The sequence below is a fragment of the Salvelinus alpinus genome, chromosome 24 (genome assembly GCF_045679555.1).
Source record: "Salvelinus alpinus chromosome 24, SLU_Salpinus.1, whole genome shotgun sequence".
Taxonomy (NCBI): Eukaryota; Metazoa; Chordata; class Actinopteri; order Salmoniformes; family Salmonidae; genus Salvelinus; species Salvelinus alpinus.
The window spans coordinates 4703361-4722503 of NC_092109.1; the positions used below are offsets into that span (position 1 = coordinate 4703361).

Consider the following 19143-nt stretch of genomic DNA (forward strand, 5'->3'; position numbering starts at 1 on the left):
AATGTCTCTCTCTCAAGCACAGGAGCTTGGTGGCACCTTAATTGGGGAGGACAGGCTCATGGTAAAGGCTGGAGCAGAGTCAGTGGATTGGCAACATATACATTAAAACACGTTTCCATTTGTTTGATGCCATTCCATTTACTCCGTTCCAGCCATTATTATGAGCCGTCCTCCCCTCAGCAGTCTCCCATTGCTCTAAAGACCCCAATTACAAAACAGCCCACCCCGCTCTGCTCTTTGACAGCTCAAATTGTCACTCTCTAGATCGCTACAGCGTGTCCCCAGTCCCCATCACTGCTGCTGCCGGTACAGAACATGCAGCAAACGGATCAAATGTAGTCTATATTTTATCTATACGTTTAAAATCGGGTCGTCTCGGGGCTACACCTCAAAGCAGAGTGACGGCATGCGTCTTCTTAAGAGGGCTGTGTAGCTCCGAACGTGACAGATCATCAGCAGAGATTAGTTCTGACCCCCATTCCGCCGCTCGAACTACCCACACACATCTGCAGATATGCAACGATGCAAAGACACTATAGAATAATAACAGGGTAAGGACGATACAGTGACGGCTATGTTGTTACCGCATCTGTGCCATAACGTAAAGCAATAATACAGCAAAGCCATACTTTCCGAGTTCTTCATATAGTTGGAAATCGTCCGTGAAACGTGTACAGGTAGTAACCGCCATCGTCCGTTTATTCGCGGGGGTCGAGCGTCCTAAATAGTCCGGTCCTCAAGTGAATAGAAATAGGTTGTATCCGTTGAGTAGCCCAGTTATTCTATGTAAAAAATGTGTAATGCGTTTTCTGTCCAGAGCGCACTATAATCTACTACAGATATGTATTCGAGTGGAGATGTAGCCTATTCGAGTGGAGGAGGAGGCAGTGGTGGTACTCTCTCGCTCTCCCAAAGTGTGTCGTTCAATCGCCTTTTTTCACGCCGTTTCTACACCATCGAGCGCGCTGTAAATACAACACATTTTTCATACCACCAGGGGGCATTGCATCAGCTCGATAACACCTGAAGCCACAGCATCAGAGATTCTATAGACTAACATATCAGGCTTTGGCAGCATCATGGAACCATCCTAATTATCACCATCATGTGTAGCTGCTGGAACAGGTATAGCCAGCCTACAGGCTATACAATTGATTTTACGTCTCTCTTTTTTGTTGTTGATCTAGCCTACCAAAATAAAATGGATTATGTTTTAGCGTGTCAAACTGTTAGACTGCAAAGATCCCTAAACTGGTATTTGTACAAATAAAAATATGCAAACAAAAGTCAATTTTAGTGGTTGCATTAGGCCTGCTTGGATTATGGTATTTTCAGGATGATCAACACCACCTACATCTCCAATTCAAAGCCAGGTCTGGTCCATGGCATCAGAGCTTGAAGTGAACCGGATGCTCAACGCTGTACCCCAAATTTTCTCCTGAAAAAAACTGGCCCCTCTTATAGAATTGGCTCTGAAGTATGAATACTTTCACCTAAATAAAAAAAAGTAGCCTGCCGGCACCTATTTCAGTCCACTTGGGAGAGCTGGGTGAAATCAAGTACCAGTGTAACTAACCCGGGAAGGAAGACATCTGCATAGTCATAGGCAACTACTGTCTACTGTCTCTATTCCTGGCTTGTTCCTCTGCACTGTCATCACAAACAGTATTCTTAGGAACAAAGCATCTACACTTCAGATCTGAAAAAGAAAGAGAATCCTTTTGAACTTCAAAGACCTGTCTGCAAGTGTCTAGGATTTCTGTCTGTAAGCATCTTACTAGCTCTAGCTATATCAGTCCTGATATTCATCCTTATCCATATCGACCTATCCATCGGATACAGCCATTATCAAGCCAATAAGGAATATTATACTGCACTGAGAATCAGAAATCTTGGGATGGCGCCCTCTTGTGGCACTACTGCTGAATCTCAAGTCGACTGCCAGCCTGGCACTCCTGTAGATCCGCATAGGTTTTAGTGCCGCTCCACATCACACAAACACCAGTGGAGGCTGCTGAGGGGAGGACGGCTCGTAATAATGTCTGGAACGGAGCAAATGGAAGGGCATCAAACACATAGAAATCCTGTGTTTCATACCCTTCTACTTATTCCGCTCCAGCCATTACCACGAGCCAGTCCTCCCCAATTAAGGTGCCACTAACCTCCTGTGACACACACAGCCTACACACATAGAGAGAACACATCAGTGCATATTTACAGTTTTTACTTCATTTAATTGATTTCAGGCACACAAAAATAGACACCTCAGTAAAAGGAAACGTCAGAGAGGTATTAAGCCCACTAATAAAAGTAATCTACATGTAAAACAACACTGAGACATATCTGGACCTGGAAGTTACCCGTAGACACTGATCTAAGGCCAGTTTTGCAGCCTTCACCTCAATGATGAAGGTTAGGATCTGGGAAAGCACGCTGATCCTAGATCTGTGACTGTATAGCTATCTTCCAGGTCTGTTCAGCGGGCAGACAGATACATAAACAGGTAAGTTCAGGGTTGTGTTCATTAGGGCCCACAACAGAAAATTAAAATGAGTGTTCAGGGAAACCAGGTGATACCTCCCAGTTTCAGTCTGTTCTTACGTTTGGTACCTAATGAACAGGACTCAGGTATTTCACATAAGTCAGAACACAGTAACAAACCTTCCACAGAGTTTCTCTCCCTTCTATTCAAAGTTAGCAAAAAAATAAAGAAAATGGTCTTAAAATACCAGGCTGTTTCTACCGAATAAATAGCCAATTCTGCTCAGTCTCAAACCCAATTCCCAACATTGTGTGTGTGTGTGTGTTCACATCTGTACAGCGCTGGTGGGGATGTCGAACAAGGAGGGATCAAACTGTTGTCCTTTAAAGGGAGAGCCCTCAGCATCCCAGTTCTTCTTCAGCATATCATGTACCTTTTACAGAGAGAGAGAGAGATTGAGATGGGTAGAAGAGAAAAATAGATAGAGTGCATTGTAAGAATGGAATGTGCACATACATACGTGCATACAATCCAAATACAATACTGCACAATTGGTCTTGCATTTTGTCTAACAATAACACTCTTGGGCTCAACATAGTTCAGCACCACAATCCTTCACCTCCAGCCCATGCCCTATACCAGTGTTTCTGCTGCACTCATTTAACTGTGGTGCTGCCCCACAGCAAAATCATTGCCTCAAAAATATGAAACATTAAAAAAATATGTATTTTGAGGTGCACTTTGATGATGCTAAAACAGTCCACATTTACTTTCCCTCTGAAAACAAAACAAGTAATGAATAGAAAAACGATTCTACTATGGGGTTGTCTGATTTATCTACACTGAAAATTATATATAAACGCAACAAGTGTTGGTCCCATGTTTCATGAGCTAAAATAAAAGCTCCCTGAATTAGTTCATACACACAAAAAGCTTATTTCTCTCAAATGTGGTGCACACATTTGTTTACATCCCTGTTAGTTAGCATATCTCATGTGCCAAGATAATCCTTCCACCTGACAGGTGTGGCATATCAAGTAGCTAATTAAACAGCATGGTAATTACACAGGTGGACCTTGTGCTGGGGACAATAAAAGGCCACTCTAAAATGTGCAGTTTTGTCACAACACAATGCAACAGATGTCTCAAGTTTTGAGGGAGTGTGCATTTGGCATGCTGACTGCAGGAATATCCACCAGAGCTGTTGCCAGATAATTTAATGTTCATTTATCTACCATAGGCCACCTCCAATATCATTTCAGAGAATTTGGCAGTATGTCCAACCGGCTTCACAACCGCAGAACACGTGTATGGCATCTTGTGGGCGAGCAGTTTGCTGATGTCAACGTTGTGAACAGAGTGCCCCATGGTGGTGGTGGAGTTATGGTATGGGCAGGCATAATCTACAGACAACGGACACAATTGCATTTCATCACTGGCAATTTGAATGCACAGAGATACCGTTACGAGATCCTGAGGCCCATTGGCGTGCCATTCATCCGCCGCCATCACCTTATGTTTCAGCATGATAAATGGACAGCCCCATGTCGCAAGGATCTGTACACAATTCCTAGAGGCTGAAAATGTCCCAGTTCTTCCGTTGCCTGCATACTCACCAGACATGTCACCCATTGAGCATGTTTGGGATGCTCTGGATTGACATGTACGACAGCGTGTTCCAGTTCCAGCCAAAATCCAGCTACTTTGCACAGCCATTGAAGAGGAGTGGGTCAACATTCTACAGGCCACAATCAACAGCCTGATCAATTCTATGTGAAGGAGATGTGTCGCGCTGCATGAGGCAAATGGTGGTCACTCCAGATACTGACTGGTTTTCTGATCCACGCCCATATAAAAAAAAAAAAAAAAGAGTTATCTATGACCAACATAGATTAAAGGCTAATTTTATTATTTCAATTGAATGATTTCCTTATATTAACTGTAACTCTGTAAAATCTTTGAAATGGTTGCATGTTGCGTTTGTATTTTTGTTTAGTATCTTTACCTAATCGGCTTGTTGTTGTGTTTTCTATGCGAGATAATTCCTCTAGCTCCTCTTACGAGTGCCATAGGGAGGGAACCCTGCATTTTGACAAGCAGTCAATGCTCACCAATTCTTGCAATCGTGGGGAAAACAGCAGTTTTAATGGTCTTTGTTAAAAAGAGGGGGTTCGCAGCTTTCCATTCCTACTCTCAAAACAATATATGCAAGCTGCACCATTTTAAACCCAGAGTTTTTAGCAGCGTCATGGTTAAGCATGTTCTGCAATTCCCTGTGAGTGTGTATGGGAGAGTGGGGCTAAATGTAATGCGTCAATTGTATGGTAACTTGGGTTAAACTGCCACCCTACCTAAAAATCGTTTTTTTTTGGAGTGAATTAAATTGTGACGAGACAGATTACATTTTTAGTTGAGCAAGAGTAGTGGCAACCAGGGGAAGTGTTGGGGGAAAAATGCTTAACATTAAGAGGTTTCTGTGAGAAGTACAGGCAAGGAGCGTGTTACCCCGGGTAGTGGGTTACACCAAGTTAACCTAACAGGTAAGCCTATATTATATTCACTGTGTTTACGCAAGTTTTTTGGGCCATAAAATTCATCAACACGATGCTAACTAGTTAAAAGATTACATTTGGGATCTAGCTAATGATTAGCCCAATAGGGTAAATGCAGATAGCCAGCCCCATGCTTCAGCATATTTATTTACAGCCACTATACTGCATCAGTTGGGTTACAGGTGATATCAGTTATGCTATGTTCAAATCATTTTAACAATATGTTATGGGGCTTATTTCTGGATGTGGGAATTATATTTTCTATGGTGTCAGCAGCATCATTTTATTTTCATTAATTTTGGAGTAGAATGTATTTTTTTTAAATGTCACCAGAACTGAGCTTCTCTAGATACAAAATTATTTGGGTGAGACCCTTCAACCCCCCACTGCTACACATTTTTCCAGAGGAAACACTGTGCTATACACACGTGCCCCTATACCCTTTTCAAGATCATGAGACTTGTGTGTGCTCTATACCTGTGTGATGTGATCAATCAGTTTATTCCAGTTTAGATTTTTTTTTTAATGTATTGTATTTTAACAGCAACATGTCTATTCTGTGCTCTGTTTTTAACAGTGTAACACTGAGGTCATGCTCAGCCTTGAAACCGTTTCTGTACTTATTTTTTAAGTATGTCAGAGTTGAGAACCCTGACTCGCATAGGTATGCGGTGCCAAACTGGACCAGAACATCTACTGCTTTCTCAGTCAGGCAGGAGACCGCTTCCTGTTGTAGATGAGCAACCCAGAACTGTGTGTGGTGTTTGCCTCAAAAAGCATCTTGCTTCAATCATTTTATTCCAGTAAAGAATAACAATTATTATTGTATTTTAACAGCCACAGTTCCAACCTAGACTAGTTTTCAACAATAATTTATACAGTAAGATGTACAGTAGGCCTGATCATTTTTCATCTTCATCTGTACTGTTAGTTACTTAGTAGCTGGCTTGCTTTGGTGAATGTTAGCTATTAGCTGTGTACACGGACAGGGGATTGTTTGAAAGAGAAACTCACATATACTATGAGAGTTAGTTAGTACTCCCTTATTTCTGCTTATCATCACCTGCTATAAAATGACAATGCCTTGCTAGCTGACTTTTCCACTGTCGAGGCACTGTTTCCTGAAGCATTCTGCCCTGTTCTGAAAGAACTACCTGGGTTTACCATCATGCTGTGGATGTTTGGTCAGGACGTGTCGTTTTATTAATTTGTTCGTTATGAGAGACTCATTACTAAGCACTTCCACACACAAAACACATTGTGGGTGCTCCGCGTTATAAGCTTGTATGAAAGAGAGAAACTCGTCGCTGTATATGCGTTTCATGACAATTGAGCTCAGTCAGAACTTGTGGCTAGCATGAGTCCATTTGCGGTAAGTGATGGTGAGTGGGAATGACAAGTCAGTGGCTGACAGCGCACCAGTGTTGCCAACTAATTTTCAAGGTAAATTGCTAGAGGCAGGTTGATTTGTTGCTAAAAGTTGCTAAATGTTGTTATGATGTCATTGCGTGATAACGTAAAACTGCGTCATTAACGTTACTCAAATTGACTGCCCATCTCGGCAAAAAATATGATTTGACATTAGTTCAGGTACAGACTCCCACTCTTTTCTGTACAATTTTGATTGAGACATGTTGATTGATGTAGTAATTTCTGTTCAAGATCAAACATTCGTGACCAACTATATTCATTGGATTTGGCTCGTCGAACAAGTACTGCTGCTGCTGCAGTCAGCCAACAGTGATTTGCAATGTACTGAAATTGCTGCTGGCCTTCTGCTGCCTGTGCACGAGCTGAGCGCCTGTTTTGACGTCACTCACAATGCACTTGTTCAGCAAGGCACGTGTGTTGTGACTGAGTGTGTGACAGAGAAATCGTTTTTGTGTCATTTAGAGGGGAAAATGCGTGCATTTTAGCGTTTGAGTCACTTTTCAAAAGTTGCTAAAATTTGAAAATACATTTTGAAAAGTAGCTAAATTTGTTGCTAGGTGCTGTTTGACAAAAAAGTTACCAGGGTAGTCTGAAAAGTTGCTAAATCTAGCAACAAAATTGCTAAATTGGCATCACTGCACAATCTGCTGCCTGGACGACTGCGCTGCATCGTGTGACGCGGAGTGATCTTCAAGAAAACTGCAGAAAAATAAATCGCGAAGCACACGGGCATCTCCCTCGCACGCAGCTGCCAAACTGAGCAGAGACCGCTGCTGAGCAGAGAGCGCGCATTGAACAGAGAGCGCAGATGCACTTGGCCAAATCAATTCCAGTAATTAATTAAACAATTATACATTTACACGTCGCGACCCACCATTAACAGGTCCGCGACCCATACTTTAAGAAAGGCTGCTCTAGAGTCTGAGCAGGCTGCTGCCAGGTCTCCCTGTGATGAATGCTGGGCTGCACTGCTGCTCTGGGGCTGTGGATTAGAGGCTGAGGCTTGGCTGGAAGAGGTAGGCCTCGTACTAGAGGCTGTGCTGGGCTCTCAGAACCCGAGACAGAACTCTCTCTGGGCAGCAGGCTCTGTCCTGACTCCCCTGGGCTCCACCGGCTGCTTGGTGGCCTGTATCTCTAGCTCCTGCACCATGGGGGGCACTGCCCAGGCCTTCTGTCTCTGCTGCAGCTCCCTCTGCTGTCTCTCTCCGTCCTGCTCCACCACATGCTCAAACAGACAGAAGGACTGTGCAGATAATGAGCCAAGTACATAATCAACCCCTAATCACTTTTTGTGTACGTTAACGGGTAGAGTCTGCAAGATGACATCATAGACAAGGGGCCGATATTCCAAATAGTAAAATAAAATAAATGTTATTGGTTGTGTATGCATATTTTGCAGATGTTATCGCAGGTGTAGCAAAATGCTAATGATCCTAGCTCCAACTGCAGTAATACCTAACAATACAAGAAAATCCCCAAAATTTAAAAGACATTAATTAAGAAATATTAGAACGAGCAATGTCAGTCCAACATATAAATATGTTTTTTTTACATGATGGTGTGTATGGACAGTATATGACAAGAAAAGGTGTGTACAGCAGTATAGCCTTGACTAGAATAGTGTACTGTATATATACATATGGAGTGGGTAAAACTGTGTTCAACGACAGTCTCTAAGGTGCAGGGTTGAGTACCGGGTGGTAGTCAGCTAGTAACAGTGACTAAAGTTCAGGGCAGGGTACTGGGCATAGGCATGCTATTAGTAACCAACTCAGCTAAGATTACCGATATTTCCCATATGAGCTTAAATGCAAAGGGAAGTAACAATGATGGCAGTCTTGGCCGGTCAGGTCACTGTTGATGTCTGTCGCAAGATGGGATCCCGAGTGGAGCAGCAGTTTAAGGCACTGCATCTCAGTGCTAGAGTCACACTACACAGACCCTGGTTCGACTCCAGGCTGTATCACAACCGGCCTTGATTGGGAGTCCCATAGGGTGGCGCTCAATTGGATTTGTTCTTAACTTACTTAAATAAATACAAAAATCGAATAAAAAAATGAAATCATAGACAAGGAGACGATATTCTAACTAGTAACCAACACAGCCAAGACTGACATATGAGCTTAAATGCAAGGGGCAGTGCCAATGATGGCAGTCTTGGCCGATTAGGTCACTGTTGATGTCTGTTGTTTGATGACAATCTTACTGAGTCTACCTTTAAAACTAAACAGGGGAACAGAATTATTAGGAGAAAACTGGCTAGCCTACATGGCTAACACAGAAACGTGTAAAATGTTTAGCTAGCTACTGTAGTTAACTACATTATGTTTAGGACCATCTTGTCGGCCACCCCTGGAGAGAAGCCCATACGGTCATTGGGGGTTGACAGCAGGCGACAAAAGTCTGTCTTGCGGTACAGAAAACCGAAGTAGACCTCAAGGAAATTATGGATGTTTCCAAAATGCTGCAAGATTCCAAGTAGAGCGTTGTCATACAACTATCATTTCCATAGACGACGGCATTGTATATTTTAACTTTCAATGTAATATGTCACAAACTGTTATAGTTCAATAAAAGTATCTTTATCGCAAACGTTTAAAGTTGTTCGCTGACTAAGAATGTGTTACCTTTATTGTAATTTCTAGGTAGGAACTGAAAATTGTCCACAGGGAACACAATGCGCAAATCAAGGTTCCTATTTCAAAATGTTATCTAAATGATTTAATATAATACAATCATATATATCATTAACAAATATAATTGGTGTTTATATACGTTTAACTATTGATAAAATGGTACAGTTATTGGTGAGTATAAAGGTTTCCACTAGTTACTACAGCCACAAAGTCCAAATTGGCTATATCGTAAACATTTATGAAAACAATTTTTATTATTAATTTAGGTTTAGGGTTAGGCATAAGGTTAGCAGTGTGGTTAAGGTTAGTTTTAAAATCACATTTTAAAAAGATAAATTGTAGAAATGGGGTTTATGACTTTGTGTTTGTGGTAACTAGTGATGGCCGTGTATAATGGCCAATGGGTCATGGCCAGTGGCGAACCGTAATCACAGGCTGTATCACATAACCGGCGGTGATTGGGAGTCCCATAGGTCGGCGCACAATTGGCCCAACGTCGTCTGGGTTTGACCGGTGTAGGTCGTCATTGTAAATAATAGTTTGTTATTAACTGACTTGCCTAGTTAAATAAAGGTTAAATACAAAAATTAAAAATAAAACAATTCAGGGCAGAGCCCCACCTGTTTTCAGCCCCACATTTTTTGCTAAAAAAAATATTTTTTGAGGGGGCTTACCTGTTTTGCATGTCATTTTGACATTAATACATATCACGTATCATTTTGCAAACAATGTAAAAAAATATATATAATAATTGAGTTAATAAAGCAGTATACAAACATGATCTATTTTTTGCTTTCTTAAGTAATGCAGCTCGAAAATGCAGGTGTTTCAGCCTTGCTCAGTGCTTTCTGTGGTGGTGGGGCAGCTTATGGAAAATATAGAGCGTAGGTGTTGGTAAAGTTCTCTAGTTGCGCCATAATTAGCTCAGTGTTCTGTCACTCGTGGGGACAGTACGTCACCGCCAAGTCTAAGGGTAGACCTCGAAAATTCAAGCCACTTAGGTGCTGCCATATGTAACGGATGTGAAATGGCTAGCTAGTTAGCGGGTACGCGCTAATAGCGTTTCAATCAGTTACGTCACTTGCTCTGAAACCTAGAAGTAGTGGTTCCCCTTGCTCTGCAGCGGCTTTTGTGGAACGATGGGTAACGACGCTTCGTGGGTGACTGTTGTTGATGTGTGCAGAGGGACCCTGGTTCGCGCCCGTGGCGAGGGGACGGTCTAAAGTTATACTGTTACACATAGAGTTATATTAGAAGTGTCCATCCAAGAAGGCTCAAGGCCATTGGCCACATATAAAATCACGTTATATCTACAGTAGCTTTGATTGGACTGGTACTTTCAAAATCTTAGCTGGCAGTCGTCATCATGAATCAAGTCGACAATCTACTTTTAATCCTTGTCATATGAAGAGAAATAATTAAGAGAAATTATAGATAAAATGTATCAGTGCTCATTGGCCATTGGACTTAAACATTACACAGCAAGTTGGTCATCGCAAATTCAACAACGAGTGGTTTCAAAGGAATCAGTGACAGTGGCTAACTGCAAGCATTGCAAAGCAATCACTAGCCTGCTATTCAATGGAGTGGCTGTGTGGTCCCACATTTGGGATTAAGTGTCTCTGTTCCAAGTTAAAATGATAAACATTCAACATTGGCCATGCTGTCAATGAAGCATGATTTGTGCCGTGCGCAAAACAACTGTTAACTCGGAACTGCGAAAACTTGATTTCAGTGAGTTCAAGACAACTGGGAATTCCGGGAGAAAAGGAGCTCCGACTGGGAAATACGATTTGAATGGTCATCCAACTCGGAATTGTAAGTCTCTGGCCTCTCTCTAGAGCTACGACCTGAAGCTCAATGACGTCATCATGATTCAACCTTGTTTTTTTCCGAGTTCCCAGTTGTCTTGAAAGCACCATAAATCCAGAGAATACCAGACTTTGATCCATCAAGCCATGACCAGTGGCGATTTCATCATGTAAATCTTGCTGGCATGCATCCCTCTACTTTTTATTTTTTGCCCCACCAAGATTTACATGATGAAATCGCCACTGGTCATGGCTTGATGGATTCCCACTTTTGTCAAAATTTGAAACGTTTAGCGCATTTTGGCTAACCCTTAACTTAACCTAATTATCCTAAACTGCTACGAAAAGTCAAATCTGACGTTAATTTGACAAAAGCTGTACCCCTTCTAGCCACGCCCAGGCCAATGGCCCTTCCCACAAACACTTTCGTTAGTCAAAATGGCTGCGTCTTTGAGCTGTCGAAGTGTGAATTTATCGGTGAGAAGCATGTTTACATTTAGTCCATAATTTGACAACATTATACTTTAAAGTATCGTTACATTCTAACTATGAACCGTTTTTGTTTAGATACGTGTGTGGGCTTGGAGAAAGTGTGTTTCTGGCTGGCTAGCCGATGTAGCTAACGTTAGCTGTCAGTGTTACTTGTCTGTTGCTCAGTGTCTTTGCATTCATGTCTTTGCCTCACAGATCGCGCTTGCCAGAGTCGGTACTTCGATATGCGTCAACTCTGGAACACGAACACTTCATGTCACTGCAATATGCTGCAAGGTATCTTTTATTCGAAGACTAACGTTACACCATTTCCATCCTCCACATTGGACATCACCTAGTCACTCACGTGCTGCAGACAAGACTGCTTCCAACTAAACATTTGTACTTTTCTTTTGTCTTAGAATCGGGCAGCCCGTATCCGAGTGGGGAAAGGAGACCGACCACTGACCTATGAGCAAGCCCTCCACCCCCACCACATAGGCCACCGCAAGGGTTGGCTTTCCCAGCACACTGGTGAGTTTTTTAAAATCCTACACACTGAGTTATCTGACCTTTATATGTAAAGACAACCCCAACCTTATTTGCGTATATGCTGTCCTAGGGGCTAGCCTTCAACTCATCAGTTAATTATGCAGCTACATAAACGTCCTAATTGTTCAAGTATAACTAATGTTTCTGTCTCTTCTCCCTCCTTCCCTCTTTATCTACTAGGCAACTTACAGGGAGAGGGAGGAGCATCCGATCGAACAGTAGAGGACGTGTTCGTGCGGCGTTTCATCTTCGGCACCTTCCATAACTGCCTAGCCAATGAGCTTGTGATAAAGCGGCGAGGGAACATGCTGGTGGTGTGTGCCCTGATGTTGCAGAAACTCCCTCCTCAGAAGTTCTACTTCCTTATTGGCTACACAGAGACGCTGCTCTCCCACTTCTACAAGTGTCCCGTCAAGATGGAGGTCCAGACCTTAGCGGACAAGGCTGTCTACAAGTACCTCTGAGGAGGAACAGGAACTGCTGACAGGAGACTGGTCATATAGGACTTTGTGGAAGGACTTAGACACAATAGTTACCATTGTTAAAGCTACATTCTGGGAACAGAAAAACAAAAATGGCCACCCCACCACTTGTTTTGCTATATAGCTGAGGGATGAGATTAGGAAACTAACCTTTCTCAAATTGATAAATAACACTCTAGATGCATGGACTGACTCACTGACAGTCCATGACATCCACATGATAATTTAAAACATATTTTGAGGGGTTTACTTACTTGTTTGTAATCAGTGAATAAAACCTTATATTTTTGATTATAATAGAGTATGTTGGGATAGTCTCATGAGGCTATATATTCTTCAAGAGTCAGTGGGTATCTTGTAAGTGTCAAGACTTGAAATGACCAGATTCCCAGACTAGCTTTACCCTGGGTGAAAAACCTTTGATTATAGAATATTTGAACGTGTCTATTGAAATCTGTTTTCACATGGAATGCCTTGCATATATATTTACTGTGTGTGTGTTAAACAACTGCCTCAGATGGCTGTTCACAGTAGGAAGGAATAGACGGGTTAGCTGACAACGTCACAAACAATTCAATGGGGCAGAAGTCTGTTATTCTGGATGGGCAGATGGCTAGCAACAATGACAAGAGGCTGCCATATGGGGAATTGTAGGTGGCTATTTTATCTTGTTCTTTATACCCTGTCTTGTTTTGACTGATGACATGTCTATGCTAATATGGCTCAAATCTGCTCGTTAGCCAACCAACAACTGCAACAATGTATTTGAGAGAAATGCTCACTGTGCAAATGTACTTATGTTTTCAATAAACATTGGAGACGAAATATAGTTTACATGTCAACAATCTAAGCCAACCCAGTCCGTTTTGCCCCATAGTTTCGCACACATTGGTTTTGTTGCTCAACAACCAACCCGTCTATGGAGACGGACTGTACCAGACGGTGTTATCGTATGTATTCAGTCCGGTGAAACGTTCAGAACTTTGCAGGTAAATGTAATGTATAGAAACGGACATGCTTCTCTATTCTACATGGCAGGCAATCATATCAGTCCTTTATATTCTATATGGTGCAACACAATACATTTCTTTAAATACAAATTGAGTTAAAGGGCAACTCCACCACTTTTCAACATTTCATTATCTCCAGCACAATACCAATGTCAGCATGTGAAAATTTGCCCATTTCTAAGTTTTGTAGAAAATAAGTTATGTTCTACCCGATGACATCAAACACTATGAGATTCGCAGTCAATCAAGTTTGCAGACGACACTATAGTGGTATGCTTGATTACCAACAACAACGAGACAGCCTACAGGGAGGAGGTGAGGGCCCTCGGAGTGTGGTGTCAGGAAAATAACCTCACACAACGTCAACAAAACCAAGGAGATGATCGTGGACTTCAGGAAACAGCAGAGGGAGCACCCCCCTATCCACATCGACGGGACAGTGGTGGAGAAGGTGTAAAGTTTTAAGTTCCTCGGCGTACACATCACAGACAAACTGAAATAGTCCACCCACACAGACAGCGTGGTGAAGGCGCAACAGCGCCTCTTCAACCTCAGGAGGCTGAAGAAATTTGGCTTGTCACCAAAAACAGATGCACAATCGAGATTATCCTGTCGGGCTGTATCACCGCCTGATACGGCAACTGCTCCGCCCACAACCGTAAGGCTCTCCAGAGGGTAGTGAGGTTTGCACAACGCATCACCGGGGGCAAACTACCTGCCCTCCAGGACACCTACACCACACGATTTCACAGGAAGGCCAAAAAGGTCATCAAGGACAACAACCACCCGAGCTACTGCCTGTTCACCCCGCTATCATCCAGGAGGCGACGTCAGTACAGGTGCATCAAAGCTGGGACCGAGAGACTGAAAAACAGCATCTATCTCAAGGCCATCAGACTGTTAAACAGCCATCACTTACATTGAGTGGCTGCTGCCAACATACTGACTCAAATCTCTAGCCACTAATAATTAAAAATGGGATGTAATAAATGTATCACTAGTCACTTTATATAATGTTTACATACCCTACATTACTCATCTCATATGTATATACTGTGCTCTATACCATCTACTGCATCTTGCCTATGCCGTTCGGCCATCGCTCATCCATATGTTAATATGTACATATTCTTACACTCGCATTAACATCTGCTAACCATGTGTATGTGACCAATAAAATTTGATTTGAGTTACATAGGGAGCAAGAAAATACCCTTCCTTGGGCTAGAAACTCGTTGCAAGTTTTGAAAATCAAATTATATTGGTCACCAAATACAAGAGGTGTAGACTTTACTGTGAAAAGCTTATTTGCGAGCCCTTTCCCAACAAAGCACAGTTAAAAAGTATGACAAAAAAATAAAAAGTAACAAAATAATGAGACTATATACAAGGAGTACCGGTACTGAGTCAAGGTGCAGGGGTGCGATGTAGTTGAGGTAATTATGTACATGTGCTGTAGGTAGGGGTAAACGTGACTAGGCAATCATGATATAATAAACAGATTAGCAGCAGCATACTGTATGTGTAGAGTGAAAGTGTGTGTGAGGATATGTAGTCGTATGTAGTGTGTTGGAGTGTCAGTGTAATATGTGTGAGTGTGTTGATAGAGTCCAGTGAGTGTGCACAGAGCCTGTGCTAGAGAATCAGTGCAAATAAGAAGGGGGTCAATGCAAATAAGGGAAACCATTTGTTTAATTGTTCAGCAGTCTTATGGCTTGGGGGTAGAAGCTGTTCAGGAGCCTTTTGGTCCCAGACTTGGCGCTCTGGTACCGCTTGCCGTGCGGTAGCAGAGACAACAGTATATGACTTGGGTTGGAGTCTTTGGTATAGAAGTCCTGGATGGCAGGGAGCTCGGCCCCAGTGATGTACTGGGCCATACGCACTCCCCTCTGTAGCGTCTTACGGTCTGATGCCAAGCAGTTGCCATACCAAACAGTGATGCTCTCAATGGTGCAGCTATAGAACTTTTTGAGGGCTCATGCCAAATCTTGTCAGCCTCCTGAGAGTAAAGAGGCGTTGTCGTGCCCTTTTCACGATTGTGTTGGTGTGTTTGGACCATGATTTAAAAATATATTTTATTTAACCAGGTAGGCAAGTTGAGAACAAGTTCTCATTTACAATTGCAACCTGGCCAAGATAAAGCAAAGCAGTTCGACACATACAACAACACAGAGTTACACATGGAGTAAAACTAACATACAGTCAATAATACAGTAGAAAAATAAGTCTATATACAATGTGAGCAAATGAGGTGAGATATGGGAGGTAAAGGCAAAAAAAGGCCATGGTGGCGAGGTAAATACAATATAGCAAGTAAAACACTGGAAATGGTAGATTTGCAGTGGAAGAATGTGCAAAATATAAATAATGGGGTGCAAAGGAGCAAAATAAATAAATACAGTAGGGGGAGAGGTAGTTGTTTGGGCTAAATTATAGATGGGCTATGTACAGGTGCAGTAATCTGTGAGCTACTCTGACAGCTGGTGCTTAAACTAGTGAGGAAGATAAGTGTTTCCAGTTTCAGAGATTTTTGTAGTTCATTCCAGTCATTGGCAGCAGAGAACTGGAAGGAGAGGCGGCCAAAGGAGGAATTGGCTTTGGGGGTGACCAGAGAGATATACCTGCTGGAGCGCGTGCTACAGGTGGGTGCTGCTATGGTGACCAGCGAGCTGAGATAAGGGGGGACTTTACCTAGCAGGGTCTTGTAGATGACCTGGAGCCGGTGGGTTTGACAACGAGGACCAGCCAACGAGAGCGTACAGGTCGCAGTGGTGGGTAGTATATGGGGCTTTGGTGACAAAACGGATGGCACTGTGATAGACTGCATCCATTTTATTGAGTAGGGTATTGGAGGCTATTTTGTAAATGACATCGCCGAAGTCGAGGATTGGTAGGATGGTCAGTTTTACGAGGGTATGTTTGGCAGTATGAGTGAAGGATGCTTTGTTGCGAAATAGGAAGCCAATTCTAGATTTAACTTTGGATTGGAGATGTTTGATGTGAGTCTGGAAGGAGAGTTTACAGTCTAACCAGACACCTAGGTATTTGTAGTTGTCCACATATTCTAAGTCAGAATCGTCCAGAGTAGTGATGCTGGACGGGCGGGCAGGTGCAGGCAGCGATCGGTTGAAGAACATGCATTTAGTTTTACTTGTATTTAAGAGCAGTTGATAGGTCTTTGGTGGTGTGGACACCGAGGAACTTGAAGCTCTTGGTCCACTTGACTACATTGAGTTGGTGCTGGAGGGAAAAGCAGCCGTTTTACGGGCTCCTGACCAATTGTGCTATTTTGTGTGTTTTTGTGCACTGATCTCAACTTTTCTTGTACATAATGTTTCCGCCACCATTTCCTATGACTGAAGAGAGCTTCTGGACATCAGAACAGCGATCACTAACCTCGATTTGAATGAGGATTTCTACTTTAATGAGTTGGAGGCGAATGGCATACTGATCATCCCGGACCAGGCCCAAATCCCCAACACTTGAAGAAGGAAGAGGCAGCTTATATAGAGACCAGCGTGCAGGATATCTGATGAGACTACGTCGGCGAGTGGATAAACTGCCTCTACCCTTTGTTCTATTGGAAAACGTGCAATCACTGGAGAATAAACTGGACAAGCTCCGTTAGAGACTATCCTATCAAATGTGACATGAAGAACTGTAATATCCTGTTTCTCCGTGTCGTGGCTGAACATGGACATGGAAAATATAAATCTAGCTGGTTTTTCTATACATCGGCAGGACAGAAAGGCAGCATCGGGTAAACTCAGGGGGGGGGGTGGTGGTGTGCGTCTCTTTGTAACAACAGCTGGCACGCAATCTCTAATATAAAGGAAGCCTTAAGGTTCTGCTCGCCTGAATTAGAATACCTAATGATAAACTGTAGATCATACTATTTACCAAGAAAGTTTTCTATATTTTTCTTAGATGTCTACTTACCACCACAAACCGATGCTGGCACTAAGATCGCACTCAACGAGCTGTATAGGGCGATAGGCAAACAAGAAAATGCTCACCCAAAGGACACGCTCCTGGTAGCCGGTTATTTTAATGCCGGAAAACTGAAATCCGTATGACCTCATTTCTACCAGCATGTCACTAGAGGGATACAAACTCTAGATTACCTTTACTCCACACACAGATATGCATACAAAATTCTCTCTCACCCTACATTTGGCAAATCTGACCATAACTCTATACTCCTAATTCCTGTTTACAAGCAAAAACTCAAACAGGAATTACCAGTGATGCGCTCAATACGGGAGTGGTCCAACGAAGCGACTGCTAAACTACAGGTCTGTTTCGCTAGCACAGACTGGAATAAGTTGCGGGATTCATCCGATGGCATTGAGAAGTGGCACCACATCAGTCACCGGCTTCATTAAAAAGTGCATTGATGACGTTGTCCCCACTGTGACCATACGTACATATCCCAAACAGAAGCCATGGATTACAGGCAACTTCGGCACTGAGCTAAAGGCTAGAGCTGCCGCTTTCAAGGAGCGGGACACTAATCCGGACGCTTAAGAAATCCCGCTACATCCTCTGACGAACCATCAAACAGGCAAAGTGTCAATACAGGACTAAGATTGAATCCTTCTACAGCGGATCTAACGCTCATCAGATGGAGCAGGGCTTGCAAACTATCACAGATTACAAAGGGAAACCCAGCCTCGAGCTGCCCAGTGGTGTGAGACTACCAGGAGAGCTAAATTCCTTCTATGCTCGCTTCAAGGCTAGAAACACTGAACTATGTACCACTCACATCTGTAGCCATGAAATGCTTTGAAAGGCTGGTCATGGCTCACGTCAACACCATCATCCCAGACACCCTGGACCCACTCCAATTCGCATACCGCCCCAACATCTCCATTGCACTCCACACTGCCCTTTCCGACCTGGACAGAGAGAACGCTGTTCCTTGACTACAACTCAGAGTTCAACAACATGGTCCCCTCCAAGCTCATCACTAAACTTAGGACCCTGGGACTGAACACCTTCCTCTGCAACTGGATCCTGGACTTCCTGACGGGCCACCCCCAGGTGGTGAGGGTAGGCAACAACACATCCACCGCGCTGAACCTCAACACCGGGGCCCCTCAGGGGTGCGTTCTTAGTCCGCTCCTGTACTCCCTGTTCTCTCACGACTGAAGTTTGCCAACAACATGACAGTGGAAGGCCTGATCATTGTTTTTTAAACTTTTAATCCTACTTTGATGTCACAAAGAAGTATTTCTTTCGGACCTTTTCTTTTTAACCACAGACCATATTAACGTGCTGTTTTCATGTATGTAGACACTGGTTTGTGTCAGATTCGAATCCATGCAGACACTGGTAGGCATGTATGCTCTGGGTGATGGAACGGTCCGCCAGACCACCCCAGGCAACAATACATTTGTTTCTGAATGTTCTGTAACATTATGTCTCCCGAACGGCTGCCAAACTAAGCCTGATTCAGATGACCATCATACCCATGCTAGATTACGGAGACGTAATTAATAGCGGCGGGTAAGGGTGCTCTCGAGCGACAAATGTTCTTTACCATTCGGCCATCAGATTTGCCACCAATGCTCCTTATAGGACACATCACTGCACTCTATACTCCTCTGTAAACTGGTCATCTCTGTATACCAGTCGCAAGACCCACTGGTTGATGCTTATTTATAAAACCCTCTTAGGCCTCACTCCCCCCTATCTGAGATATCTACTATTGCCC

The 19143-nt window shown here is 43.1% G+C and overlaps 2 protein-coding genes and 1 pseudogene across 3 annotated transcripts in view; 1 reads left to right on the forward strand and 2 right to left on the reverse strand.

Annotated features, from left to right (window-relative positions):
- LOC139551730 (calcium/calmodulin-dependent protein kinase type II subunit beta-like) overlaps positions 1-954 on the reverse strand; it is a 65302-nt gene extending 64348 nt beyond the window's left edge. For both annotated transcript variants that reach the window (XM_071363030.1, XM_071363029.1), the window contains exon 1: positions 630-954. In XM_071363030.1, coding sequence (XP_071219131.1) covers positions 630-691 — 62 coding nt within the window. In that variant the 5' untranslated portion in view covers positions 692-954. The remainder of the gene's footprint in view (positions 1-629) is intronic.
- A 6367-nt stretch (positions 955-7321) lies between these two features.
- On the reverse strand, positions 7322-9572 carry LOC139551681 (nudC domain-containing protein 3-like; annotated as a pseudogene).
- A 1663-nt stretch (positions 9573-11235) lies between these two features.
- LOC139551736 (small ribosomal subunit protein uS3m-like) lies at positions 11236-13242 on the forward strand. Its single transcript, XM_071363044.1, has 4 exons — positions 11236-11389; positions 11600-11680; positions 11806-11917; positions 12116-13242. Exons 1-4 carry the CDS (start codon positions 11351-11353, stop codon positions 12397-12399), a joined length of 516 nt encoding a protein of 171 aa, XP_071219145.1. The 5' UTR covers positions 11236-11350; the 3' UTR covers positions 12400-13242.
- The last annotated feature ends 5901 nt before the right edge of the window (positions 13243-19143 follow it).